General features: G+C 37.3%; 2 protein-coding genes across 5 annotated transcripts in view; one reads left to right on the forward strand and one right to left on the reverse strand.

The window, feature by feature from the left end:
* The window catches only part of Ddx5 (DEAD-box helicase 5), a 6,621-nt gene extending 6,296 nt beyond the window's left edge, over positions 1-325 (reverse strand). For both annotated transcript variants that reach the window (XM_048798167.1, XM_015504829.1), the window contains exon 1: positions 20-325. In XM_048798167.1, the coding sequence (XP_048654124.1) occupies positions 20-63 (44 nt within the window). In that variant the 5' untranslated portion in view covers positions 64-325. The remainder of the gene's footprint in view (positions 1-19) is intronic.
* Positions 326-746: 421 nt separating this feature from the next.
* On the forward strand, positions 747-27,442 carry Cep95 (centrosomal protein 95). 3 transcript variants are annotated; one of them, XM_015504826.2, is made up of 20 exons: positions 747-1,106; positions 2,504-2,632; positions 3,492-3,599; positions 7,033-7,143; positions 10,255-10,360; positions 12,737-12,852; positions 15,054-15,185; positions 16,274-16,464; positions 18,389-18,501; positions 18,678-18,807; positions 19,380-19,530; positions 20,647-20,786; positions 22,112-22,207; positions 23,032-23,161; positions 23,886-24,055; positions 24,156-24,230; positions 24,950-25,102; positions 26,325-26,471; positions 26,759-26,830; positions 27,104-27,442. In XM_015504826.2, the coding sequence occupies exons 1-20, from the start codon at positions 977-979 to the stop codon at positions 27,278-27,280; spliced, it is 2,577 nt and encodes an 858-aa protein (XP_015360312.1). In that variant the 5' UTR covers positions 747-976; the 3' UTR covers positions 27,281-27,442. The 3 variants fall into 3 exon arrangements, with proteins under 3 accessions (XP_015360312.1, XP_015360313.1, XP_015360314.1); XM_015504827.2 differs by lacking the exon at positions 22,112-22,207; XM_015504828.2 differs by lacking the exons at positions 747-1,106; positions 2,504-2,632; positions 3,492-3,599; positions 7,033-7,143; positions 10,255-10,360 and adding an exon at positions 11,004-11,083.
* The last annotated feature ends 206 nt before the right edge of the window (positions 27,443-27,648 follow it).

Below are 27,648 nucleotides of genomic sequence, written 5' to 3' on the forward strand. Positions count from 1 at the left end.
GGTTAGTTCCCACACTCACCCTCGATCCCGGCCGCGGTCTCGGTCACTCGAATAACCCGACATGGCGTCAATGGTTGCGGTTGGCGGGGAACGAAATGAAGAGAATCGGGAGCGACGAGTCGCTGTTAGTGGCTTCGGCTACGACGAAGCCTTGAGGGGGCGGCAGCGGCGGAGGAACCGCGATGACAACAACTGGAGCTAAACGACCAGAGACCGGTGGAAATGAATGAGGTGCCGGGCGAGTCCCGGCAGCCGGTTTTATAGTCTGGACCGCCTCCTCCACCGCAAAGAATGCTGGGAGCCGCTCTATGACCTAATCACCCCGCCCCCCGCGCAAAGGCCGCAACGCCCGCCGGCGTTCCGGAATCCGCCATGTTCTCACCCCTCCCCCCGCGGTCGCTCCCTCACAGTTGCCCGGTTTTCGCCCCTTTCACGTCTGAGCCCATCTATCATTGGGTTGCCTCATCTTGCAGTCTCTTAACTTCACCTTTTTCTTGCCTTTCCACACTCAAGCGAGCTAGTCTGCCCTTTTTTAAGCCTAGCCAGGCTATAAAAAGGCCAGCACAATCCAACCCACTCGCCCCACTTGGTGATGTTTACGTCTCCGCAAGAGCCCCCACGCCCATAACCAAATTGAGGTGAGAAGGCGGAGCCTGATATTGTCACGTGACTGCCCCATGGGGTGAGCGGACCGCACTACTTCCTCGGTTGGCGGAGGAACACAAACTAACTGAGCTCACCGGAAGTGCAGTTCTATTGCCCCCGGGAGACGGGCCAGGGCTGCTGGATGACCTGGCCTGCCCAGCCCGGCTCCCTGAGAACACTTTCGCGGGATCTTGCCCGCGGGGAATGGTTTCTTAGAGCCCGCAAACTGCTGCCTAGTCGCGTGCTGCGAAAGGAAGTGTTCCTGTAATGACCAATCAGCGGCGAGGAGCCGTTTTAACGTCCCTCCCTTCTTCACCCCTCCTTCCCCGCAATGTGGCCCGTTCCCCCTTCTGTTCGCTCCGGGTCTGCGCAGTGGGGCCCTAACGGGACGCCGTCACCCGCGATCCCGCCTTGGAGTCCGGCGGCGACCCGTCTCCGCGACATGTCTGGCTCAGAGGCTGGTGAGTCTCGGCCTGGATCCCTGGTGTGTGGACTTAAGCTGTCCAACTTTCTGGCGGTCCAATACTGGGTCTGGGCTGCCCCTGAAGCTCGTGACCGTATGGCACAAGGTCGCAGTCGCGGGTTCTCCGGATAAGGGTCTCAGCCTTACTACTTCTGTGCTTCAAGGCAGTCGGACAGCGACGTGGGCTGTGAAAGAGGGGTCTTGTGGTGAGGCTGGTAGGACATCCGCATCCTGGCTGTTATACAGCAGTCAGAAAGATCTTCTCGGACTTGTATTTCTCTGGAATGTCCAGCCACTGTCAGTGTGTTCTCCGCTCTTGTATTGTGGGCGCTGAGGCCGAACCTACATTTATATTGGTCTTGAAAGACGTGATATTTTTTAAGATATGTCGATGCCTTTGCCAAAGCAAAATAGCAGGATTTTTTGTTGTTGTTTTGGTGCCCTCTGGAGTTAAGGGTTTGTTTGGCATCGCTTTTGAAAAGCGAATTGATTTGGTTGTCTAGGACGCTTCGTCCTTTTCTCCAGTACCAAATGGTTGTCATGGTTTGGTCAGCTCTGAGAAATGGGCATGAGGAGGGAAATTGGTGTATGGAAGATACACAGACTTATTTGCTTCCAAAACGTGCGTCCATTACTTACCGGAGATGCATCTAATGCTAAAGTACTTTCCCTTTAATCACCAATAATTTCAGTGAACAAATGTTTCAAGCTTTCTACATTATCTTTAGTCGAGAAATCTTTAACCTTGATAATCCCAACACTGGGGGAGGGCCGGATGTGGTATAGCCCACAAAGAACTTCAACAGTATTTTTACGATGCTAGTTCTGAATTTAGGGATTTTTTAAAAATTTATTTCATGTATTTTCTTTAATGTATATCAAATGTAATAAAACCTAACAGATGCATTAGTATTATCATTATTCCAGTTCTTAACAGCCTAAATTAATCACCACCCTTTTGGGCACCCGAGAGACCTTGACTTGCACAAGATAATTGGGTAAAAACATAACTAATACTATTGGGAATTTTAAACATCCTCCATCAATTAGTTTCTAGTAACTTGAGATTGTCATTTGCAAACTTTTTAAAATAACATGATAATCCGTTTACTTATACCTTTTAAGTAAAAACACCTATTTAAGGCTTTTATAAAATAAAAACTAATAGTAAATAAGTGAAGATTTGGGGTTGCAACAATAAAAATTGAAATTATAAACTCTGGAAATCATCCCAATACATCTTTTCAAAAATCTTAACTAGGAGGGTCTTTGAAATTTTTTAACAAATTTCTTATTTTGTAGAGTTTAATATCTGTTTTGTGGAGATTGTTGATATTTTGTGCTTGACTTTTCCTAGTGCTAGTAAAGACTTATTTTCTCCTTTTTCCCCAACAGAGTGGGTAACCATTGCCAATAACCTTCTTTTTAAATGTCACATACATCTGAGGATACACACACTTGAAGATTGTGATTCTAATGTTTTTATTGCTCTTTATCAATCCATTTTGGGAGAAAAAGTACCGGGTAAGTTCACTGAAAAAATGGTACTAATTGTGTCTGTATTTTGGGCCAGAAGTTTCTAGTTCTTTTAGTTAAATCCCTTGATATTTATAAAATTTTATTTTCTCTGTCTGCATCTTATTTCTATCCAAATGTAGTATTTTTATGCTAATGAATATTTTAGGGGACCCTCTCATAATAATAGCCTTGATCAAATCAGTTCGAAGGCCAGCCCCATTTAAACTAATCATATTAATGCCTTGTAAAAGTCACACTGATTCTGTAAATAAATCTTCAAAGTTTTAAAAATTGAGCAGAACTTGGAAATTTGTTGGATTCTGCTACTTAACCAGTATTACAAATAAGAATTGATGTTTATTTTGACCCTAATTCGCTAAGAAGATAGTAAATTTATATTTTAAGTTGTGATTTGCACATTTTGCTGTGACCTTGGTTAAATAGCTCAGAATTCTTATCCATAGATTCCTTTACTGCTTTCATTTCTTTGTCAAGTCTCTGCTTATGTTTGCCTTCCTTATCAACTATTCACATCCCTTTGAATTTGGAGATACTTCATTTTAAGAAATGATCCCAGAGTTTCCCTGTTCATCTGCATATTCTTTTACATGGTACTTATGTAGAACATGTTTATATGTTGGGTATAGTATCAAACAATTAAATAATATTGAAAAATAAATATTCAACTAAAAAGATACTACTTTGTAGAATTCAGGCTTTATGATTTTATCTGTACTACCATCTGTCCAGCTAATGCACAGCTTAGTTTTGTTGCATTTGGGTTTACTCAAAAGCCTAGTCAAAGACAAATAGATAAAAACTTGGATCCTCATAGATGCAAAATAATGTGACTTTTGCTCCACAGACCTCATAGCTATTCCCAAGAGTCAAGAGGATGATGCCCACAATGTACAAGCAGTGATTGATTCATTGGCCTTGGATTATCTGCAAGTTAGCTTGTCTCACATAACAGGTTAGTATATTTAATTAGATAATTATGCATCTTAGTAAAATAACATTAGGTAGAACCTTAGATATTGTTTAATTAACCAAATGAGGGACCTTATAGAACCGACAAACTAAGACTGAACCAAGACAACTGATATACTTAGGGCAATCATACATTAAATCTTTTCAGGAGAATTGAACACTGAGTTTGTGATGGATCTGGATTTGAAATGTATTTCATGTATATTTTTTGTTTTGTTATATTAAAGCATACCCATGCTGCATGTTTTTAGTAGCTAAAAGTTAGAAACACTTAAATGCCAATTAATAGGGACTGTTTAGATAAATAATAATAGCTCTGGAGAGTGAACTGCGCAATAGGTTTAAAAGATGATTGATAATGCTCTTTGCACACAAAGTATTCCATTTTAGAGAAGCAATCTCCAGTGTATGTTGTGAGAAAAACACAGTGTAGTTATATTGTATAGAGTATGCTACAGTTTGTTAAAACGGGTGGGGAAAATATATACGCAGATATATCCTGTTGATTGCAGTCAGAAAGACTCTTGAAAAAAAGATTTAAAAAACTTTAATAATGATTGCTTCCAACAAGGGGAACTTCAGGGTTACAAGAAAGGGAACCCAGATTTTCACAATATATCTCATATTTTTTGAATTTCGAACCATATTATATATTCAAAAGCTTTTAAAAATATAAGCTGCTTTTTAAAGACTTTTTCTAAAATAAAATGAAGGATATTTTGCTGTGTTCCAAAAATAAGCATACCAAATATATTTATAAATCCTTATGTTTGTTGAAAGTAGTGAATAAGAATTATTCCAGTAAATTATTTCAAGCTAAGGAACAGAGAGAATCTTAGGGACTTGAAGCTATATTTCAGTCCAAAAAGAAGGCGTATACTATTGATGTACTTTTTAACATTGGTTAAAGAAGATAAATGGTAATAAGGGTAGGAAATTGACATTTCTCAACTTAATATTGACAAGAACAAATTTTTGCAGAGATACAGTCATTAGTATTTGAGTTCAATTCTAGGGGAGTAAATGGGATAAATCAATTTGGAGATAAATTATTTTAAGAAATGATCCCAGAATTTCCCTGTTCCTTTGCAGTTTGAAATTACTAAATCACCTGAATATGTTGGACATTTTCTGATATTTGTACTTTTGAAATATACTATAGCAAGATTGTAAACATACATATGTTTATAGAACTTTTTATTGTGAAGTTGCCTCTCACAAACTGCACTCACCCATGAGTTATTGCAAACTGCTTACCTCCTCCAGTAGATTGCAGAGCAGCTTTTGACTCCTTGTGTTGTGTGCAAAGTAGTTTCTCTTCCACCACAAAGCAATGCATTCTGGCCAACAGTCTTAATTGCTGGGTTGGCAGAGTATGCTCCCCATCCTGGAAACTGAGAAGTCTTGAGTATGCCCATGGGTATGCATATATATGTTAAGCCAGAAAAACACAGGGCTTAAAAACAGGATTTCACACTCATTATTTCAAACAGAATAAAGTATTCCAACTCTGGTATAGTTTTGTTTTGTATCATAAGTTAAGAGTGGCCAGCTTTTCTCAGATGTCAAACTTCTACTCTGCCTCTCCCATTCTGGTTTGAATTCTTGAGAATGCTAGGCATGATATCCCAAAGGGATCACCAGAGCATCACAACGGCCAAATTCCATCCATACCTGATGTTGACTGGAGTCCATTTTAAGTGACATTAAACATGTCAAGTATCCACGCTTTGCCAATCCATTTTTATTCAATATTTCAACTTAGCATTTGTTAATAATCTATTAGGGGCCAAGTACTGTGCTAGGAATTGTTTCAAAATTGACTTCTGGATATTATATGAATGTGGTAGGAGATGAGACTAGAGAGTTGAGGATGAGGCGAGATTAAAAAGGGATTTAGCCAAGCATGGTGATTGTAACTCAGGAGTCTGAGTCAAGAGGAAGGGGGAATCTAAAGTTTGAGGCCAGCTTCAGCAAATTAGCAAGACCCTGTTTCAAAAATTAAAAAAAAAAAAAAAAAAAGTACTAGGGGCTGGGGATATAACTCAGTAGATAGAGTGCCTGCCTTTCAAACACAATGCACTGGGTTCAATCCCCAGCACCACAAAAATAAATAAATAAAAAATAAAAGTACTGGGAATGTAGCACAGTGGTAAAGCACTCCCGGTTTAAAGCCTCAGTACCCCAAAAAAGGGGAGAGGATTTTTAGATTTAGATTTAGAAAGGGAGCCTGGATGAGATTTTGGGTGTTTTTTCTTTTTTTGCAGTGCTGGGGATCAAACCTCATGGATGCAGTTTTAATCAGAAATATGGTTTGATCTATACAATATGAATAGAAGTAAACAGGGGAAAACAACCATGAATTCCTAATGAAAAAGTATTGATTTTTTGTTTATTTGTTTTGGTATTATTCTACTGCAATTACCTTTAGAACAAACCAACCCAAATAAATAGGATCCCACAATCTGAAAGTATTTTATTCTGTCATTTTTTTCCCACCAGCCTAATAAAGTTCTGCTTTGCTGCTTTATGTTATGGTGTGACTCTTATTAGAAGTTTGGTTTTTTTGGGGGGGGGGTACCAGGGATTGAACCCAGGGGCAATTAACCACTGAGCCACATCCCCAACCCCTTTTTATATATTTTATTTAGAGACAGGACCTTGTTGAGTTGCTTAGGACCTTGCTAAGTTGCTGAGGATGGCTTTGGACTTGTGATCCTCCTGCCTCAGCCTCTTGGATGGCTGGGATTACAAGCATGCATCACTGTACCTGGCAGAAAATGTTTTCTTAAATCCAGTTATTTTGCTTCTTGAAAAAAAAGAAGAAATATGCCATTGAATTATTAAACATTATATCCAAGCCTATTGTTTTTATTTATTTATTTTTTTGGATATAATTAAATAGTACAAAATCAATGTTTTTAATATTTATAATTTTATTTCTTCTGAGTTTATAATCCATATATTCTTTCACAATGTTATATCCATTTCAAGATTATGAGACTTTCAAGGCAGGTATGGTTCTCCATCCCAGTGCTGGGAGGCTGAGGCAGAAGGATAGCAAGATTGAGGACAGCCTGGATAATTTAGCAAGAACCTAAAAAAATCAGAAGGGAGAGGCTGGGATTGTAGCTTAATGGTATAGCGCTTGCCTTGCATGTGTGAAGCACTGGGTTTGATCCTCAGCACCAAATAAAAATAAGTAAAGTATCATGTCCATCTACAACTAAAAAAAAAAAAAAAATTTTTTTTTTTTTTTTTTTTTTTTTTTAAACATTTTAAGGGCTGGGGATGTAGCTCAGTGGTAAAGTGCCCTTGGGCTCAATTCCTAGTACCAAAATAAAAACCTAAAACCAATTATGAGGCTCTCAATTGTTTTTATTAACATTTTTAATAGCTTTATGTTCTGTGTTCAGGAGAAAATATTGTGAAAGGAGACAAAGAATCTATCAGGAATCTCCTAGAAATATTTGATGGATTGCTGGAGTATCTTACAGAACACATCAGTGAAACATCTCATGAGAAAAGTAAGTTTAAGAATAGAGGGGCTGGGCTGAGGCTATAGCTCAGTGGTAGAGTGCTTTCCTTGAATGTGTAGGGCACTGGATTCATCCTCAGCACCACATAAAAATAAATAAATAAAAATACTGTATCCATGTAAACTAAAAAAAATATATTAAAAAAAAAAAAAAAAAAGAATGAAGAGGCTGGGGTCAGAGCTCGGTGGTAGAGTGCATACTTAGTGTGGATGAGGCCTTGGGTTTGAACCCCAGCAAAAGAAATCCCAAGAAGGATTACATACCCTTTTGCCTTTTATCTCTTTGGTTATTTTTCTTAGGAAGCAGAATCACCAATACAATATGCTTGATAAATTTAATTGTATATTTCTAATTGTTTCTGTTTCAGGTGATTGGAAACTGTATCATCAAATCCTTTGTTAATTTGGATTGTTACTTATAAATAACTTTAAAGCTAATCTAAAATGGGAACCTAAATTTCTGCCTGAATTATTTATTGTTCTATTAGTGCATAAAATTTCTTATTCCAAAATTTCGTACGTCAGAATCACCATTTTATATTACAAATTTGGATATTACTAAGGCATTAGCAGGAAGAACTGGGGCATTTCTACCAACACTGTTATTTCATGATGGCCAGCTTTTTTTTTCTTCTCCTTCCTTTTTTCTTTGCTTTTTTTGAGACAGATTCTTGCTAAGTTGCCAGGCTGGCTTCTAATTTGTGATCCTCCTGCCTCAGCCTCCTGAGTAGCTGGGATTACAGTCATGCATCACTGCACCTGACTACCAGCCTGAATATACTTTTTTTTTCTTTTTGGTACCAAGGATAGAGCCCAGGAGCACTACGTCACATCCTCAGCTCTTTTTTTTTTTTTTTTCCCCTCTGAGTCTGGCTTTGAGCATGTGACCCTCCTTCCTCAACCTCCTGAGCTGCTGGGATTATAGGCATGCACCACCATACCCGGCTGAATATTTTTTATTTTACTCTTTAACCCAGTTCCCCAAATTATAAAAATTTATTGTGTGATGTTTTTGTTTTATGAATATCAATATTGCCTTATTTTTATCTAAAAGTGTTATGGTTATTTAAACTTAATCAGTAGTACTTAAGGACTGTATCATCTTTAATAAATAATACTGTTGATCATGAATGGAATAATATATTATCCGTTCTTATATTACAAATTTATCCAAAAAATTATCAGCACAGTAAATAACAAATTCTAATATAAGTTACAATAAAAAATTTGGGTTGCCTCACCTTTTCTAATTTCTGCCATCATGGATAGACCTGTGCTGTGATTCTAATACTTGAAATGAATCTTAAAGTTTTTAGTTAGAGATACTTCCCTATCTTTAATCAATTTCTGCTAAAATGATTTAAAAGCCAGAAGGGAAGATTGAAAGGTATACATTGGAAATTTCTTTTTCTTAAAATTCTAAACTTTTGGGTGTAGTTATGTGTTAAATGCTAATCTGGGTACTTTGGAAGGATTCAAAGCTGCATGTCATTGATTTTTCTCAAAACAAAAACAAAGACTTAAAAAAAACCAAAAACTTGTACTTAAGTCAGGGAGACAGCCTTAAATACATACAATAGACACGAAAGAAGGAAGTTGGGGGCGAGTATTGAAAGTGATTAACCTGTGGAACTCACCTAATGCAAGGTTACCAATAGGTATTTCGATGCTCTGTATCATTTTGTCATTTTAGCAGCAAAATTAAGAGACAGAAAACTATCTGTAAGTAAATAAGATTAATTTGAACTGTTATAAAGTCAGCAACAGTGGGAAGATAGTGCCTCATCGATGATAGAGCAGTGGGGATGGAGGGATGAAGACAGTGCTCTCATGTGAGTCTAGTGGTAATGAAAGGCTGAAGGATACTACCTCCCAGAAAGGTTGGTAGTATGTGGTGAGCTGAGCTGTGATAGGTGGGAGTTGCTGAGTTGGGCCTCCCTGGATGACAGTTGAACAGTGTTATCTAAGGTTTGAGTCTCACTTATGCAGGTCCAAAATATACTTAATTGGCATTATTATCTGGAGCTGATCAGATTCTTCAAAATGACAATTGACAGGGCTGGGGTTGTCTCAGTGGTAGAGCACTTTCCTTGCAAGCACGAGGCTCTGGGTTTGATCCTCAGCACTATATAAAAAAATTAAAAAATAGGCTATTATGTCCATCTACAACTAAAAAAAAAATTTTTTTTAAATGCCAGTTGACAAAATGGAAAGGAAGTCTTTGTTAGCATTAGTCATGCCAGCAGTGCAGGGCAGCTTCTCTCTGAAACCTGAGCTAGCATTATCATTTACCATTGAAGAATGAGGGATTTGAAGGCAAACCCTCACTGTCTGAGAAACTCTCTAGACTTGTTTTTTCATATGAAGCTTGTTGTAAAGATTAAGTAAGGAGATACGTTTAGCACAGAGCCTAGCTCAGACTATATGCACCATCAGTGTTGACAAATGATATTAAAATGTTGCTTGGTGAATACAGAAATAGAAAATAATGAGGTGGATGTTTGAACAGGAAATGTCTAGAATTACGCATTGGAATATCCAGAGAGGTAAATCTGAATCAGATTTTATCCTCATAACGCCTAAAATCATAGCCCTAGTGAATTAGTGCTGCTGGTGAAAGCGTGTATTCCTTGGGTATTTTAGGTTGGAGAAAAAGGTCAGTGGTCTTAAGAAAAATTTCATCTAAACCATGATATGTTCTGACTCTTGCATGAGGCATGGTTGTCTTGGAACTTGAAAAAGGTTAATAGAATCATATTATTCCTGCCATCTTAATTGATTACCTCAGACATCCCTTACAGATGGAGAAGTATAAAGAATGATAAGTGAACCTATCACATTGTTTAAAAAAGAAAATATCATAATATACACGGTAGGCCTTGATTTGAAAGCAACGAGCTTCTTGTTTCTTTGTTACTTGAGTAACTCATTGCAGGTAATGATTTGATTCTTTCTAATTTCACTGTCATGGGAGCGTAGATTACCATTATAGGTTGGGGGTTGTCTCACTTACCTCTTCTGGCCTCTTTTATAGAAAAAAAAATGGTATTAACTTGGGTTTTTTTTTTTGGTATTATTGTTTTTAATCTGTTTTAAACAGGTGAAACTGAACAGTATTTTAAAGAATCCCATGAAGGAGAACCTTTGGAAGAGCTAGAAAGCACTAAGGAGTCCAAATCATCATGGAAAAGAGTTTCTTTTGGGAGGTAGCCCACAATGTCTGTGAATTTTATCAAAACAAATTGTGCTTTCTCATCTACTAAGAATTAAAATTGCACACAGTATACCAGAATGGTACCCAAAAAAGCTAATGTGAACATTTTTACTAACTTCTTCTATTTTATACCTTTTTGAGGGAGTTTTATGAACATGAGCTACATGTAATACTAATTCTCCATCTTAATTACCTACTCATTTTTCATTTGTCCCTTGATCATGAAAGGATCATCATTTTTTCCTTGTTCCATCCTCCTTTGAGTAAACTTGCAAAGTACAGAGAAATTCTTTTATATATATGTGTGTGTGTGTGTGTGTGTGTTTAGTTGTAGCTGAACACAATATCTTTATTTATTTTTATGTGGTGCTGAGGATCAAACCCAGGGCCTTGCACGTGCTAGGCAAGTGCTCCACCACTGAGCCACAACCCCAGCCCTAGAGAAATTCTTTAACAGCAAGAAAAAAGATGAAATTTGTCATGTAAAACTAAATATTGCTGTTAACATTTTGTTATATTTTAGTCCTTTATACTTTTTTTTTGGATGAAGTCATACTGTATGCAGGCATTATCTTTATTTAACACATCCAATCTTTTCCCAAGTTGTCAAACTATCTATAATATTTTTTTTCTAGTTTTTAGTATTGAACCCAGGACAATAGTGCATGCTAGACCAGCATACCACTACTAAGCTACATACACCCTCTGCCCTGCAGTAAGTTTTAATTTTATTTTACTTTATTTAGCACGAACCCTTGAGCCCAGGGCTTCATGCATGCTGAGCAAGTGTTTTACCACTGAGCTACATCACTAGCTTTTGCTTTTTCTTATTTTGGGATAGGTTCTTGCTAAGTTGCCTAGGATAGCCCTGAATTTGTTATCTTCCTGCTTCAGGCTCTTGAATACCTGGGATTATAATGACTATGTATCATCATTCATGTAGTTATAACATAATTTACTACCCTGATCTTATAATGTGGAGGTTTGTGATGGTGATGATGATGATGATGACGACGACGGTGACGACAAAATTCTTAAAAAGCAAGCCAGGCAAGAAGATTGTAAATTTGAGGCCAGCCTGGGCAACTTCGCAAGACCCTATCTCAAAATAAAAAGGGCTGGTGACAGAGTTTAGGGGTAGAGTGACCCTGGGAGGGGAGCCTTTTTTTATTCTCCCTTTCTCTCATGTCTTTAGGCTAAATTCAGGGTAAAAGAGTATGAATGTTTTAAGGCTATTAATAAAAGTTGCCAAGTTTTTCAAGGAGGCCATGACTAATTTACATCCACCAGAAGCATGAAAGAGCAGGTACTTCATGAGCCATTTTCATTGACCAATATCAGTTTTAAAATTTATGCTACTTTCATGGACAAAATATATTGTTGTTACAGATTTGATTGTACTCCTTGCTAACTAAAACTTGAACATAATATTGTGATTTTCTTTTATTTTTTTTTCCCTTTATTTATTTATTTTTGTGGTGCTGAGGATTGAACCCAGGGCCTTGCACATGTTAGGCAAGCGTTCTACCGCTGAACCACAGCCTCAGCCCCTGTGATTTTCTTTTAAATATTTAAATTTTGATTTTTTTATGGAGTATGTCATGGTTTGAAAAACACAGGCAATATCTTTTTTTGGAGGGGTACCAGGGATTGAACTTAGGGGCACTGAACCACTGAGCCACATTCGCAGCCCTGTTTTGTATTTTATTTAGAGACAGGATCTCACTGAGCTGCTTAGTATCTTGCTTTTGCTGAGGTTGGTTTTGAACTCACGATTCTCCTGCCTCAACCTCCCCAGACACTGGGATCTTAGGTGTGTACCACCACACCTGGCTGGCAAATACCTTTTTTTTAGGTAAAGTACATTGTGAAAAAATGTCTCAAAGGAGACCCATCATAAGGTGAAATTCTTGACTTTATTTATCATTATATTTTTTAAAATAAAACAATTGCAAAAGTGAGACAATTCAAAGATATTTAGTGCAAAATTAATGCCCTACCAGACTCCCCTCCATTCCTGCACCCTTAGATTCACCAGTGTTAGCTGTTCTCTGTATGTATTCTGTCCATTTCATCCTTGACACTTTATACACAGTTTTTTTCATTATATATCTATCAATACAAAACTAGCAGCAAGGATTGATAAGCATTAAGAGGAAGATCATGCACTATCATTTGTTTTGTACATCTCAGGCTGCAGGCATGCAGCAAGTACCTTACTGCTGAGTTACTTCCCCGGCTCTGGTTTTTTTCAATTTTTTTGCACCTAGCAAATGAGCAATCTGAATACCTGCAGGCTGGATGTTGGAAGCAGGAAGGGTCCTCTATGGTCAGGCTGGGCCCTGAGTGAGTGAGAATTTCTTTCTAGGAGCTCCTCCTCACCTGAGGCTTTGGGACCCTCTTGGGATGAAGATGAAGCAGAATCCACTGGTGAAATAATTAGACTCGGAGACACAGCACACACCTTTTCTCTAAGAAGTAATGGTGAGTAGTTAATATCAGTTATTATTCAGTATGTTGTTATAACAATACGAAGAGTATGCTCTTTAATATTAGAAGAATAGAGTCCTAATTGAACCTCAGCATTGAAATTCCAGAATAGCACCATTATGCACTAAATATGAATAGTAGTCTGAAATCATAGGCAAGTAAAAGCACAGAGGCACATAAGATCAAGGCAAATCTATGGGTGCAAGGTTGTCATGTACTTTGTGGGACCTGATATCCCGAGAAGAGAATTGTGGATGTATCTTTACAGTCTTGTCAAAATTCTGGAGTACCTTTCAATTATAGTTTCCCAAATTGGACAGTTTTCATCATTTCAACTAATAAGTTCATACTCCCAATAGCAAATTTCCTCCCAGGCTTTAGGCCGTATTTCCAGTAATCTGCTTACACACAGTAGAACTGTGTGTAATATCTCTCATTCCCAGTTTCAGGCCCTGTGACGATCCTACCCACCTTGCATGCCATGTTCATCTTTGACATATATTGTTCATCCACTGGGGTGCTCTTTCTTCCTATTCCTGACAAACTCACTCTCCATAGCCCAGCCTCCCCTACCTGCCTCAGGCTGTCAACTCTGCGTTCTCTCTTCCTTTCTATAACACCATTCCCACATTGCTTGGTAACTTATAGCTTGTTGTGTAAACTGTGAATTCCTGGGAAAGTGGCCACATCATAGTCATTCAGCAAATACTTATTTGGTGCTTTTCCTATACCACGCAGTGGTGAGAGAGTTGGGAACAAAACAGGCACAAATCCCTGCCTTCATGGAACTTACATTCTACCTGTGAAAACTGCTGATACATAAAAATATACAGTAAGATTATTCTTGTTCATCATAATTTTTCAAAACTTAGGAAAACACCCATCCCAAATAAGTATTTTTTGAATAGAAAGACAAGAATGCTACCCCATAATTAGTACTTTGAATTGGGAATCAGGTGGTCTGCTTTCTCATCCAGACTCTGCTACTGGCTGTGTGACTTTGGACAAGGTTCTTATCTTTTCTGAGCCCCATTTCTTCAAATTTGAAATAAGAGAATTGGACTAAACCAACATTAAAGTCCCTATAGCACTAATACTCTTAATTCCAAGGAATGGATGCTGCACTCCTAAGAAATTATGTTCAAAAACCCAAGTCTGAACATCACAGTAGACCAAAGACATGAGTTTGTCATTGAGAGAGGCAAAGTAAAGGACTTTTAGCACCATTATGCACTAAATATGAATAGTTGTCTGAAATCACAGGCAAAGTGTATAGTTATTTCAAGAACGTTACTTGAAGGAAGTCAGATAGATTCACAGTGGAGGGGATGGTGATTTTAGAAATGGGTCCTCTGATATTAAGTGCCATGTAAACTAAGTACAACAGTAAAAGATGATTTACTATTCAAGCATCTCTAATCCAGAACTCTGAAAGACTGCAAAATCTTAAACTCTGTGAGCCACTGACTTGATATCACCAGTGGAAAATTCTACACATGACCTCATATAACAGATCATAGTCAAAATTCAGGAAACACTAGAAATAGTGTATAAAATTACCTTGGGCTGTGTACATGAAACATAAATGAGTTGGGGCCCATCCCTAAGATCTTATTCTGTATGTGCAAATATTCCGAAATCCAAAACACTTCTGATGCCAAGCATTTTGGATAAAGGATACTCAATCTATACTTGTTTTCAAATTGTAGAGAGTGGAATTTGATTTAACGTTTTTAAGGCAAAGGAGAAAAGGTCGAGAAGGAAGCTAGCAAAGGTATTTGGGATTGATTTGATGAAAGGGCTTATGGCAACTTCCTTTTATCATTAAATTAAGATGTCAGACAACTGTCACATTCACAGGCATCTAATTTAGATTTTAATTTCTGAACTGTAACTCTTTGATTATGGTACTAGCCACAAACCCTAATTCATTTAACATCTTTATATCTAGAAATGCCCATATAACAATCAGCATTTCTACAACTCTAGCACCTATTTTTCTGAAGCAGAGTAATGAAACATTGAGTAAAACCTTGTTTTCAAGTCGTAAAAGTGATTCTGGACTATAGAACTGCCTTTTAATATGTTAGTTATTAAAAATAATCGGTATCTTTCAACATTCCTCTTGGCATTTAGTATAATTTTTAGCAAACATTTTGATAGATAAAAAATTTACCTTTATTTTTCTTTCCTAGGTGCTCAAAGTCCTGTCCACAAGCAGTCTAAAAAAATGTCACCCTCACCAATTGCAAAACTACATGAAGATATGTTAAACCCTCCCTCGTCTAGTTTTCTGTTTAAGGATAGGACATCCTTTGTTGAAGATAGTGAGTCGTAATGTGTTGTTCGTTCTTTAGTCTATTCCTGGGTTGACACAGTCATTGCCCAGGACATTTGCTAATGGTCTTTTTACTTAGTTGCACTATATAAGAATCTTTTTGGTTTTACATGATCTTATTTGTAATTGTTTTTTCTTAATTCTGAGCTCTAATTTCTGCTTAATATGGTCTTTGGCCACACATTTTTTCTTTTTTTTTTTTAAGGCAAAGGTGCTTTTTTATTTTTAGTATCTTTATTTTTATTTATTTCTTTAATGTGGTGCTGAAGATTGAACCCAGGGCCTCAGGCATGCGAGGCAAGCACACTCTACCTCTGAGCTACAACCCCAGCCCCACCACATATTTTTTCTTCCACTGTTTTATTATCTAAGTCATCTTCTCTCAAAATATTTGGGGTTTTTTTGTTTTTCTTTTAAGGATAATACAGTCTGATACATTTGTATATGTATATATATATACAGTTGATGGTCTTCAACTTATAACTGAATAACAAAATATAGTACTTGAAAAATATTCCTATTACAGAATTTTTATATGGTAGTATTACATAAAATCATTGTTAATGGCCAGCTGGTTTTCTAACATGTGAATGAACCATAAGTTTACATAGCCATTCGTTAAACATTGGTTGCTTCCAGTTTTCATTATTTTTATTTCTTTGGGGATTGAACCCAGGAGCACTTTACCACCGAGCTATATCCCCACCCTTTATTTTTTGAGACAGGGTCTCACTAAGTTGCTGAGGCTGGCCTCAAACTTGTGAACCTCTTGCCTCAACCTCCCAAGTCGCTGGAATTACATGTGTGTATCACTTTGCCCAGCTCATTATTTTTAAATAACTTTCAGGGTCCATTTTTATACTATATAATATTAAGGTTACATTCATTCTGATTTAATTAGATTTCTACTTGTTGGCTAAGGATGTATCACTGCTTTAATTATGTTTTGTATTTTTTATTTTTAATCAAGTTAAAAAGATTAGTGTATGTGAATGTATTTTATATAGGTGTAGGTGTATGTAAAATGATTTATGTCTTAGAATTTCATCGTAGATCCACTTTAATTTGTCCTACTAGTGGAAACCCCTTCTGTGAGTATGGTTCCAAGCGCTAGAAAGCTAGGGGAGCCCATCCGAGCAGCTATTCCTTTACATCCACCCTACCACCCTTCAGAACCTCGAGCACCCTGCCCTATAGGAAAAGAATACCTGCGTGCAAGTCACTTCTCCCCTGCTGGGAATTCATCTGGAGAGCACACAGCATTTTCTGTAAGTGGAAAAATTTGCTTGCATTTGGTTAGAAAGCCCATATTTTTAAAAATTCATTTACTTATTGTACTGGGTATCAAACCAAGGGCCTTTCTTTTGCTAGGCAAGTGCTCTTCTACCACTGAGCTCCATCTCCAACACCAGAAGCCTATCTATTTAGAGGTCTCTTGTTAGAATAAGTCAAGTATATTGCACTGACCAAAGCATTGTACTTCTTAAAATTTGCTTCTACATACCCCTGCATGTTCTTGTTATAGGAAGGTTGGGATAAAATAAGTGTATAAAAAGGGAAATAAGAAACAACATATATGGAATGTTTTTTCCCAGGCACAGTTTTGGGTACTTTACAGGTGTTGGATAATTTATTCTTCCAAACATTTCTGGAGAAATCACTATATTTTCTATGGAAACTGATGTAGAGAGGTCCATATCTTGTCTGAGTTTACACAACAATTATTAGAGGCAGGATTTAAACTCAAGCATTCTGACTTCAGAACACATGTTGTATATCCCCAATTAAATGCTTAAAAATGTTTGAAATATTGGAAAATGTGACAAAGCAAATTGCCACTGGGCACAGTGGTGCATGCCTATAACCCCAGCTCTTCAGGAAGCTGAGCTTGGCAAGTTTGAAGCCAGCCTGTGTGATTTAGTGAGACTCTATCTCAAAAATAAAAAGGCCTGAAACATTCTCAATGGTAGAGCAACCCTAGGTTCAATCCCAACTACTGCTTTAAAGGGCGGGGCGGGGGGGGGATCTATTCATCCATATTTCCATTGTCAGCATGAACCCCTGTTATTATCTTGGCCTGTTGGCTTTTATTTTTTTCTTAGGGAAGGGATGGAGAAACCCGGTCCCTTTAAAAAAATATATATATGTATATTCTGCCCATATCTTCCTAGAAAGAACAGGCAAATATGTGCCAGGGTAAATTTATAAGCAATGATACATTCAATTCTCATTATTAAAAAGTTCAAACAGTGCAGAAAAGGTACAAAGATGAAATAAACATCATTAGCATTAGGTAACCATCATTTTAAATATTCTCTGTGTCTGTTCAGATAGGAGGGTGGATACATTAAAGAGAGAGAGAAAGAAATGGTTATCTTTGGGGAAGTCTTGCTGAGATGGTATAATGCCGTTATTGGTGATTCTGTTTCTTCACTTGGGTGGCAGTGAATTGGGAGTATTCATTTTGAAATAATTCACTAAGCTGGACATTTAAATTTCATTTTAAAAGTTTTTAAAATTTGATTAATTATTGCTATTTACTAAACTGTACTAAATTTAATAGAAGAAAAGGATTCTGAAGTGAAATTGAGGATATCATTAAATACTAAATAATGTTTATCACAAGAAATTTTCTAAGATTCCCTCTAGGAGATGGGTGTGTGGTTCAGTGGTAGAGTATGTATGCTTAGTGTGCTCAAGGGCCCTGGGTTCAATCTGTAGCACCAAACATAGAAGCAAAAAAGATTCTCTCTAAGGTTAAGAAAATATTATTGAAAGTGTTGGGTCTATATTTATATTTGGGGAAGTTTCAGGTTTGTTTAAAAGTGTTTCAATTTTAGACAGTTTTAGTTGATTGATTCTTCAATAGAAGAGATAAAAATTTGTGATTTGATCATTTGTAATTGTCTAGTTGTAGGCATTATCCCTGAAATTTCATGTTTGAGAACGCCTCACCTGGCTTTATATTAGAATGGCATTCTAAGCCACACTTTTTCTCTGAGTAGAAATGATAGACATGCTCCAGTCCTTTAACATTGAGTATCAATATGGTATTTTGACAAATGCATTTAAAAATAAAGGAAATTGAAGAATCTAGCTTTGGTGCCACAGGTTTAATGCATCCCACCATCAAAAGGATTTTGCCTGTCGTCTTTGTAGCTTTTTCAAATTAACTTTGTTCTGTGTTAATAGGAACCAGATGATAGAGTTATCTTAACTTCCAAGTTGCCTGACGATAGTGGACAGGAAGCCTATCCAACTCGGGTCCCCAGCCCCAGAACAAGGAAGATTCCCAAAGGAAAAAGGTAATACTACTCCAGGCTTACATGTTTATAAGTGTGAAAAGTGAAGGGTACACTCTACAAATTTAGCTGTGGAAACCAGTATGAAATATGTATTAAAGTATATAATACATGGTTATTTTGAACCAAATAAAGTATACGTGGCTAACTTATATGTTACATGGTCACTTTCGTTACAGAAGTGAAAACAGAGCTGCAGTCTCATCATGGGATTCACCTTCCCCGCAGAGGTCAAGAAAGAGGTTAACAGAACAAGAACTACATGCAGTGTCAGAGAAACTCTCTCAACGGCTCTGTGAGCTAGATTGGGCAAGTTTTGTTTTTTAATGTATAATTACTATGGGTAGTGAGCATTTCAGTGTCTCCCAGTTGAAGTTGAAAACTAAGCTTAGGTATTGGAAAATAAGTTGAGTCTTAGTTACTGTGAAAATGTTCTAGAAGTCAAACAGGTAAGACATGAATAATGATCTCTTAACCTTTCTTGATATAACCAAGTATGACACAGATTTGTCCAAATTATGTTGACTTCTGATGAAAACTAAATCATTTAATAAACAAGTTAATGTTAAACCATTTATCTTTAGTTTCCCTTTGTTATTAAAGATGGATCTGATATAAAATTGGATGGATCACTGATTGCCACAAAATGCAGTGAGACAACATTGAATTAATTAAATCCCTACTTGATTTACTGTTAAGCTTATTGAAACTGAGTAGCTGGTAGCATCAATATCCAGCCTTTAAAAGCTAAAGATGCATAAGCATCTGAAAACTTATTATTAGTAACTATCAGAGGAAACTTTAAAAGTCTGCTGTCTACTTCTACTAATTTATATTCTGTTGAAATCAATGAAAGATGTTGAAAATAATTTTCTCAATAGATGTTAAAAAGTGCTCTGGGTGATCGAATTAAAGAAAAGACTGTCTATGAAGAAGATATTATAAACAAAGAGATGGAGAATGGAAATGAGGAGACACTTTCTCAACATAGTGACAGCATCATGGAATATGAGCCAAAGAAGCTAAGGCCAGGTACAAACCCAGAGGGACCTAGAATGGTGGTGTCCATGTGAACTACTTAGGTCGTTCTGTGTGTTTTTAATGACTTTCTCATTTGAAAAATTTCAGAAATATGCAAAAGGATAAAAAAAATAATACTTTTTTTTTTTTTTTGGGTACCAGGGATTGAACCCAGGGACACTGTATCATTGAGCTACATGCCAAACCTTCTTTTTTATTTTGAGACACGGTCTCACTAAGTTGCCAAGGCTGGCCTTGAACTTGCATTCCTCCTGCCTTAGCTTGGGGATTGCAGGGGTGTGCCACTAGGCTGGGTTTATGACTATTTTCATACTTTTGACTGTTTATATATTACTTATCTAAACATACTATTGTTTTATGTTCTTTTAAAATTTTACATAGGGCTGGAAATACAGCTCAGTGTAGAGCTCTTGCCTAACATGCCTGAGGCCCTGGGTTTGATCCTCATCACTCCCCAAAAAAACCAAAAATTAAAAAAATTTACATAGATACTATATATATCATTCTTCAGTCTGCTTTTTTTGTGTGTTAACATTGTTTTGGAAATCTATTTTGATACTTAAAGGTCCAGCTAATTCATTTTAGCTGCGGTATGACCAGATTCGCAGATGTATCCCATTGGTATGAGCATATATGTCACTATTTATTCATTAGGGAAGAATCTGGACTGCTTAGACAGTACTTAACCATGTTAACTTTTGCTTATAAGTATTCTACTTTGTAAGTATTTATAAGCTATGTGTATATATTTTCATCTCCTCCTTAGGATCTAGAATGCAGAACATGGCCCAGATAATTTATCTTTTCTCTATCTAGATTCTCCCCCCATTGCCAGCCAAGGAACTTTATGCATATAAATTCATATTGAATCCAATATTGAATTCAATCCAAAATTGAATATATAAGTAAATGCTTGAGACGGTTCACATTTGTATTCATTTGTCTGTTTACTTGGTATGACTAAGTATACAAATATGAATTAGTTATAATACATTTAGCACACTTACTTCTCCTTCTCTTTGGATTTGGTGAGAACCAACTAATTGGTTTCCAGTTTAACATTCTGGCTGTCAGGAACTAATGGTAAATGGCCTTTCTGTGTTGCAGGATTTCCCAAGCACAAAAAGCCACCTTACAGATCCCATTCGCTTTCTCCATCTCCAGTTAACAAACACAAACAGTTCCAGATAGAGAGAAGGCGGCAGCGTAAGCCAAAAGAAACAGATATCCGCCATTTCCAAGCAAAGGTACTTCTCCATTCCTTGACTGTTGTTGGGTAGGAGACAATGCCATTTATCCTTGCTATCATGGATTAAATTAGCATGCTGTTGATTAAAGGTTTAAAATGCACTTAATATGTTTTGAGTTGAGTGGATGATAGAGAATTATGTGATATGGTCTATGTCCCTCTTAAGGAGCATAAATCATGAAATTCTCAAGAATGTTAGCTCATTGTTCCAGTGGATTAAGGAAGAGATCAGTATGAGTTGGTATTTTCAGAGAGAACTTAAGATATAAGGGGAATTTGAGGTGGATTACACACGATAGATCATTTGAATTACATGATGGGCCATTGAGTATCCATTGGAGGAGATGGTTGGCCTCCAACAAGGAGACTGGTATGATGATGATTGCTGAGGAGGACTTTCTGCTGTGGTAAAGGGATTTTGAAATGTTGCATAAATGTAGGACACTTAGTTGTTTGCTTTAGTAGGTTTCATAATCTCCCCACCCCCTTTTCTTTTTTTGGCAGTACTAGTGATTAAACCCAGGACCTCACATAAATGAGGGAAATGCTGTACTGCTGAGCCCTTTTTAATTTTATTTTGAGACAGGGTCTCACTAAGTTGCCCAGTCCTCCTGGTCTCAACCTCCTGAGTAGCTGGAATTACAGGCATATACCACAACAACCAGCTTAAATAACTTTTCTTTTTGTGGTACTGGGGACTGAACCCAGTAGCCCTCTACCCCTGAACCACATTCCCAGCCCTTTTTATTTTTTGTTTTGAGAGAGGGGCTCAATAAGTTGCCTAGACTGGTCTTGAACTTGGGTTCCTTCTACCTCAGCCTCCTGAGTAGCTGGGTATACAGGCATTTGCCTCAGTGCCCAGCTGTAGTATTTATAATAGTGAAAACTAAAATTAATTCAAATGTCTTACAGTAGTTATAATCAGTATGTAATTCATCATGTAACTTCCATTTAGGGGAGTATCAAAATAATTATAAAACCTGTGAGAAAAAAACGCATTATGTAAAATTTCATTTTATGTCCCAATTACATATCTTTTAAAACAACGTGTATAGATCCTGAGAGGAACTGTTTATAAAAAGGTGGAAGAGAATGAGCTTGATATTTTTGGCTTGAAAGGTTCCTAGATGAATTTTTCCCCTACATATATATGTGAGTTTTTTTGTTTTGTTTTGTTTTGTTTTGTTTGTTTTTGTGGTGCTGGGGATTGAACTCAGGGCTTTGTGCATGCGAGGCAAGCACTCTACCAACTGAGCTACAGCCCCAGCACTCACATGTATGTTTTTTAACAACTATAATATTATATAACCTTTCCCCATTTAGGCATTAACTGAAGCATTTGAAAGGGAGCTAAGAAGAAATAAAATTCAAGACAATATTGGATCTCAAAGGATAAATGAGGAGGAGGAGGAGGAAACAGTGGGTAAAAGTCTCCACTATAATAAATGCATTTGGTCAGATCAGTGGGAAGTACAGAGTTTTTTTTTTTTTTTTTTTTTAAGGAAAAAAAAAAAAAGACCCAACAGGGCCTTAATCAATAGCTATTTAGGAAAAGACAGGATTTCATTTCATAATTTCATAATGTAGGATTTTTTTCCTTACTCATAGTCAGGTTGCTAAGGTACAGCAAGACATGATACCAGAGAAAGCTAGTGTTTTCCCTTCTGCCTAAAACTTGTATCAGTTTTTATGAGTTTCTACTTTCCAGTTCACCAGGGGGTTAAAAAATTGCATAAGCTGATCAAGTTAACGGGGAATAACAGAAGACAGAAGCCAAGTTGCTATATTGAGTATGAGAAACCCAAAGCATGTTTAATGCTTTTCAAAAGCTTGACTATAGAAACTAAATAAAAGCATGGGGAAATGCTTTTATTAAATGTTACTGAACAAAATGGGTTATGAAGTACAATGTGGTCACAACTAAACCTAATGCATAGTTGCTTGGGAATTTTTTTAATCTATGTGGGAAAAGTTCTGAAAGAAACAAGCATATCACAGCATTAATACTAGGTGTATTTAGAGTGTGGGACAAGGTGACTGAAAATTTGAAAAATTCCAAGGGACACCAATGGCCAAAAGATGTCTTTACCTTAGAATAAATGAACATTAGTTAGATTTTTAGAGATTTAGAAGTAAGGTGATTTGTCAAGGGATTGGTTAGCTATTTTGTCAGTATAAAATGTTTAAGATGATGTATGAAAGAGTTTTACTTACTTCCATTCTGTTCCATATCTGCTTTGAAGGGAAAAATATACAGAGAAGTCATTCATACAAGAACTCCCAAACATAGTCAGCCCTGGAAGATTTACTCCAGAAAATCCACAACTCAGAGTTCAAGAGGTGGCTTCCACAGGCCAAATAAAGCAGCTCCAAGTAAGAACCACAGAATTGTACTTTATGAAAAACTGGCCAACTTTGAAAGTATGCACTGCATTCCAAGGATAGCTTTGCAAACTAACATCCACCAGTTAGCAGCAGAAAGTTCCTTCTTTATCACTGCCATATGGCTGGTTTTCTGTAAAGAGAGCTAAAAACTCCAAAGAATTGCCTTAGGGAAGCCTATATATTTGCACCAAGAGAAAGCTGGGGCTACCACTTACAGCTCCAGCTTGAGCCTCACTCTGGTTGCCTTTTTTTGTTTTTGTTTCTGGGAAGTTGGTAGAATGCAAGGGATGCTCGAAGGCAAACAGATGGCCTGTCCAGCCTCTGTTTTCAACTATTCCCCAAAGATGGCTGGCCTTCCAGCTACATGCCATTAAACAGTTTTTCTTCTAAGCACATGCCTACCAGGAGGGCTGACGAATCTTTTAACACATAGGAAGCATCCACCTACAGGTGCTGAGGCAGCCGAGCAGTTAGTATGCACTTTCAGGCCTAGCATATCATCAGTAAGAATGTTGAGCTTATCTTCATCCCTAACAGGTAGCTGGCTTACTCGGATCAAAGAAGGAATGCAAAAGTGATGAGTACATTTAGAATGGCTTTTTTCAGGATCATCACCACATCAATTAGATAAGATTTGGCATACCAGGAAGATGGGGTAAGAGTTCTTATTGGCAAGTTTCCCAAATTAAGAGCATCTTATTTGTCCTTACAGTGAAAGTAAATGAACACAGTCTCTTGCCCCTTATGCTGGAGCAGTTTCCATTTCTCTATGTTTCTGGCCCAACACTAAGCAAAATGTGGAAACAACAAATTGCACATGTTGAACAGCTCAATAAAGAGGCACACAGGGACAGTCGATCAAAGAAGAAACTCCAGGATGAAGTAAGTTACCAACAGTTTGAAGTGTAGGAATATAAACCAGAAAGGGGAAGATTTTGTACTTGAACATCATTGTTAACTTGCCTTGTTATTTCCCTTAAAGATAGAAGAAGCCCTGAGAAGGCATGAAATCCTCACTTCCCTTGTCAAGAAAGAATATGAACATAACAAGAGACTGGTATGTCAAGAACAAGTTGGGCATTCTAATTTTGAACTTAAAAGGAAATAAGTATAACTTAGTTTCTATCTGTATAGCTGAGCAGTACAGATTCTTCTAACACTTGCCTGCAGAAGCAACGAGGGCTTTATCCAAAATTGATTAGGGGCAAATGCTATAGAAATGCTAAACACAATTTTCCCCCCCAGTGCTGGGAATTGAACCCAGGGGCACTCTACCACTGAATGGGTGAAAACAATATCTGAATATTTGAGTTGGAGGCTTTGGATACAGGACCTCATTTCATCCTCATTGTTTTGATATTGTCCTAATTAAATATTCTTGACAACTCAAGCTTAAAAGTTCAGAGCGCCATTTTCTTGTTCTTATTAAGTAGGCATTGGCTGTGACTTAGTGATCGCTAGTAGAATGGGGAGATGAAACCCTCAAATTTGGGAGGTGCTCAGGTCCTGGCTGCTCTCTGCACTGTCGGGACTTGCCAGTGCTGCTCTTCAGATCAAGGTGATGAAGCTGCAAAGGATGAGGGTTTCTGGGAACTGATGGTCTTTCACACTCTGTGCAGGATGCAGGGCCACTGTCCCTGCATGGCTGCCTTTCTGCTCAAAGACATCTTATAAACCAGAAAGGGGAAGATCTTGTACTTGAACAGGGACTGTGGGGGAGATGTGATGCTTGTATATGCCTTCCTCTTATCCTTACATCCTCTTCTCCTTTCCTAGCAAGACTTCAAGGACTGCATTTATAGACAGAGGTTGACCCAATCAAAAATAAAAGAAAATCGTCAGCAAATTATTCGTGCCCGAAAATATTATGATGATTATAGAGTTCAGTTGCACGCAAAAATGATGAGAATGAGAACCCGGGAAGAAATGGTAAGTGTGTTCTTTCTGCCCAGCCCTGTTAAGAAGGTAAATTATGTCTTACATTTTAGGACTACTTTCTTTGTCATAAGTCTTGCCTCAGTTTAAATCTGAAATCCGAGCCAAGTGGCACATGCCTATAATTCCAGTGACTCAGGAGGCAGAGGCAGGAAGATCACAAGTTCAAAGCCAACTTTAGCAAGACCCTGTCTCAAAATGAAAAATAAAAAGGGCTGGGGATATAGCTCAGTGGTGAAATGTCCCTGGTTCAATCCTAGTACCAAAAGAAAAAAAAAAAAAGAATAAGTAGCGTATCAAACCTGCTGAACAGATTTCTTTTCCATGGCTCCCTAAATGCCAACCACCTCATGTAAGTGTTGCACAGAAGTGCAGCATGTTTTGCTCTGGAGTTCCTGCCTTATACACATGGCTGCTTGAGAATTCGTTTCTGGAAGCGAGCAGTAAAGGATCTCTGTGATAAGTAAGAAAATGCTGAACATTATTAATCAAATACACATCAAAACTACAATATATCACTGACATGCACAAGAATGGGAATACAAAAGACAAAAGTCAGTTAAGGATGAGAAGCTGGAACTCCCAAGCAGGGATAATGAGATTGTAAAGTGGTGTGCTGCTTGGGAAAACAACTTAGCAGTTCCTCCAGAGGACCATAAAGAGTTAATGTTACCCAGTAATTTTATCCTTAGGTATGGATGTACACACATATTCATAGCAGCATTATTTCCAATGTCAAAAGGGGGAAACAACTAGTATGGATGAACAAAATAATAATTAAATGTAAATAAAATTAAAATATAAATTCACGTAGAATATTTAACAATAAAAAGGAATGAAGTACTGATATATACTGTAATGTAGATAAAACTTGGAAACATGCTAAGTGAAAGAAGTGTCCAGAACAGGCAAATCCATATATAGAAAGTAGATTAATGGTGCTAGCTAAAAGGAGGGGGATATAGGGAGTGACTGCCAACAGACATGGGGTTTCTTTTTGGAGCAAAAATGTTCTGAAATTAGTGGTAACAATGGCACAATTCTGAATTATTCAAAGCTACCGAAGTATACATTTTTAAGAAGGTTAGTTTATGATACATGAATAATATACTAATAAAGCCTGCCGTTTTTAAGAATCTGTAAAAAAAATACTATTGGTATTGGGCAAAACGATCATGAAGTTCAGCTTAAATTTATCTTTTTCATTAAATGACAGATATTTAAGAAGCTGTTTGAGGAAGGTTTACAAATTCAGAAACAAAGATTACAAGACCTGAGAAACTATGCCAAAGAAAAAAGAGACGAAGAAAAGAGACAGCATCAGAATGAACTGGACTCGATGGAGAACTACTATAAGGACCAGGTGGGCTCATTAGAATGTGTTGGATCTTGACCACCTGTGTCAAAATTGGCTTAGTATACAGACAATAAACCTCTGTTTGTTAACTCAGAACTTTGCAGGACTGTATAGATTACAATGACTCTTATTTCCAAGACAAATTTAAGATAAAATAAGCTAGTGCTTGGTTGTAGTATATTGTATTGCTTTTTTCATTTCTAAGAAAAGATTTTAAGCCTGTGAACATTAGTGTAAGAATTTTTACATTTGGACTGAAAACATTAGTATTTCTTTTTCTTCCCTATAAACAGTTTTCATTGCTGGCAGAAGCCATATCACAGGAACGTCAGGAACTCAAAGCCCGAGAGAAATTCCAGGCTCAGGTAATAATTAACAGGATAGAAATTTTCTAGAAATTAGAAAACAGTATTGTACCTTTTAGGGAATGGAGAGAATACTAATAAGATAATCCATTTACCATCCAAGATATTTGTCCTGTGAGTTTAAATTCACTCATTCAGGTCTCTGTAAGAGCTGCTGCTAAATTATAAATTTATTGGAGGAGCTTGATGAACTGGAAGGTAGAGCAAAGACTCAAAATAGACAAGGGCTGGATAAATGTTTGGAGTAAAAGGATGACATGAATTCTCTTTTAGACATTACATAAGGTAAAGAGGGAGCTGAGATCTAAGATGGAGAAGGAAATTCAGCAACTACAGAACATGATAACGCAGAATGACGATGACGCTTTCTTCCGGGAACTGGAAGCTGAGCGCTTCAGAGCTCGGCTGCAGCTGGCTTCTCTTCAGTATGGTCGGAATCCCTTCTCATGAGGCCAGATTTCATAGGTGAGGTTTCTGGAGGCCTTTACCAGGACAGAGCTAGAACTGAGCCAGTAAACAGTCTGAAACAGAAGAATTTTTTTAAATGCCTTATCTGTGTATTCATTCCAATACTCATAATTTTTTTAAATAAAAATGTTTTCTTAAAGCTTACTGCTTTTTCTTTTTTTTTTTTTAATTCTTTTTGGATATTGGGGATTGAACCTAGAGGCACTTTACCACCCGAGGAGCATCCTCAGCCCTTTTTATTTTATTTGAAGACAGGGTCTCAAATAAGTCACTAAGTTGCTTAGAACTGGCTTCAAACCTGGCATCCTCCTGCCTCAGCCTCCAGAGTCTCTGGGATTACAAGCATGTAC

This window comes from Marmota marmota, unplaced genomic scaffold (assembly GCF_001458135.2).
Source record: "Marmota marmota marmota unplaced genomic scaffold, marMar, whole genome shotgun sequence".
Taxonomy (NCBI): domain Eukaryota; kingdom Metazoa; phylum Chordata; class Mammalia; order Rodentia; family Sciuridae; genus Marmota; species Marmota marmota.

Bases quoted from the DNA above. Each gene is read 5' to 3' on its own strand.
- Cep95 (XM_015504826.2), top strand. From the start codon at position 977: ATGTGGCCCGTTCCCCCTTCTGTTCGCTCCGGGTCTGCGCAGTGGGGC. The intron at 15,186-16,273 runs GTGAGTCGTAAT...TTGTCCTACTAG, and splicing joins GACATCCTTTGTTGAAGATA to TGGAAACCCCTTCTGTGAGT. The intron at 24,231-24,949 runs GTATGTCAAGAA...CTCCTTTCCTAG, and splicing joins ATGAACATAACAAGAGACTG to CAAGACTTCAAGGACTGCAT.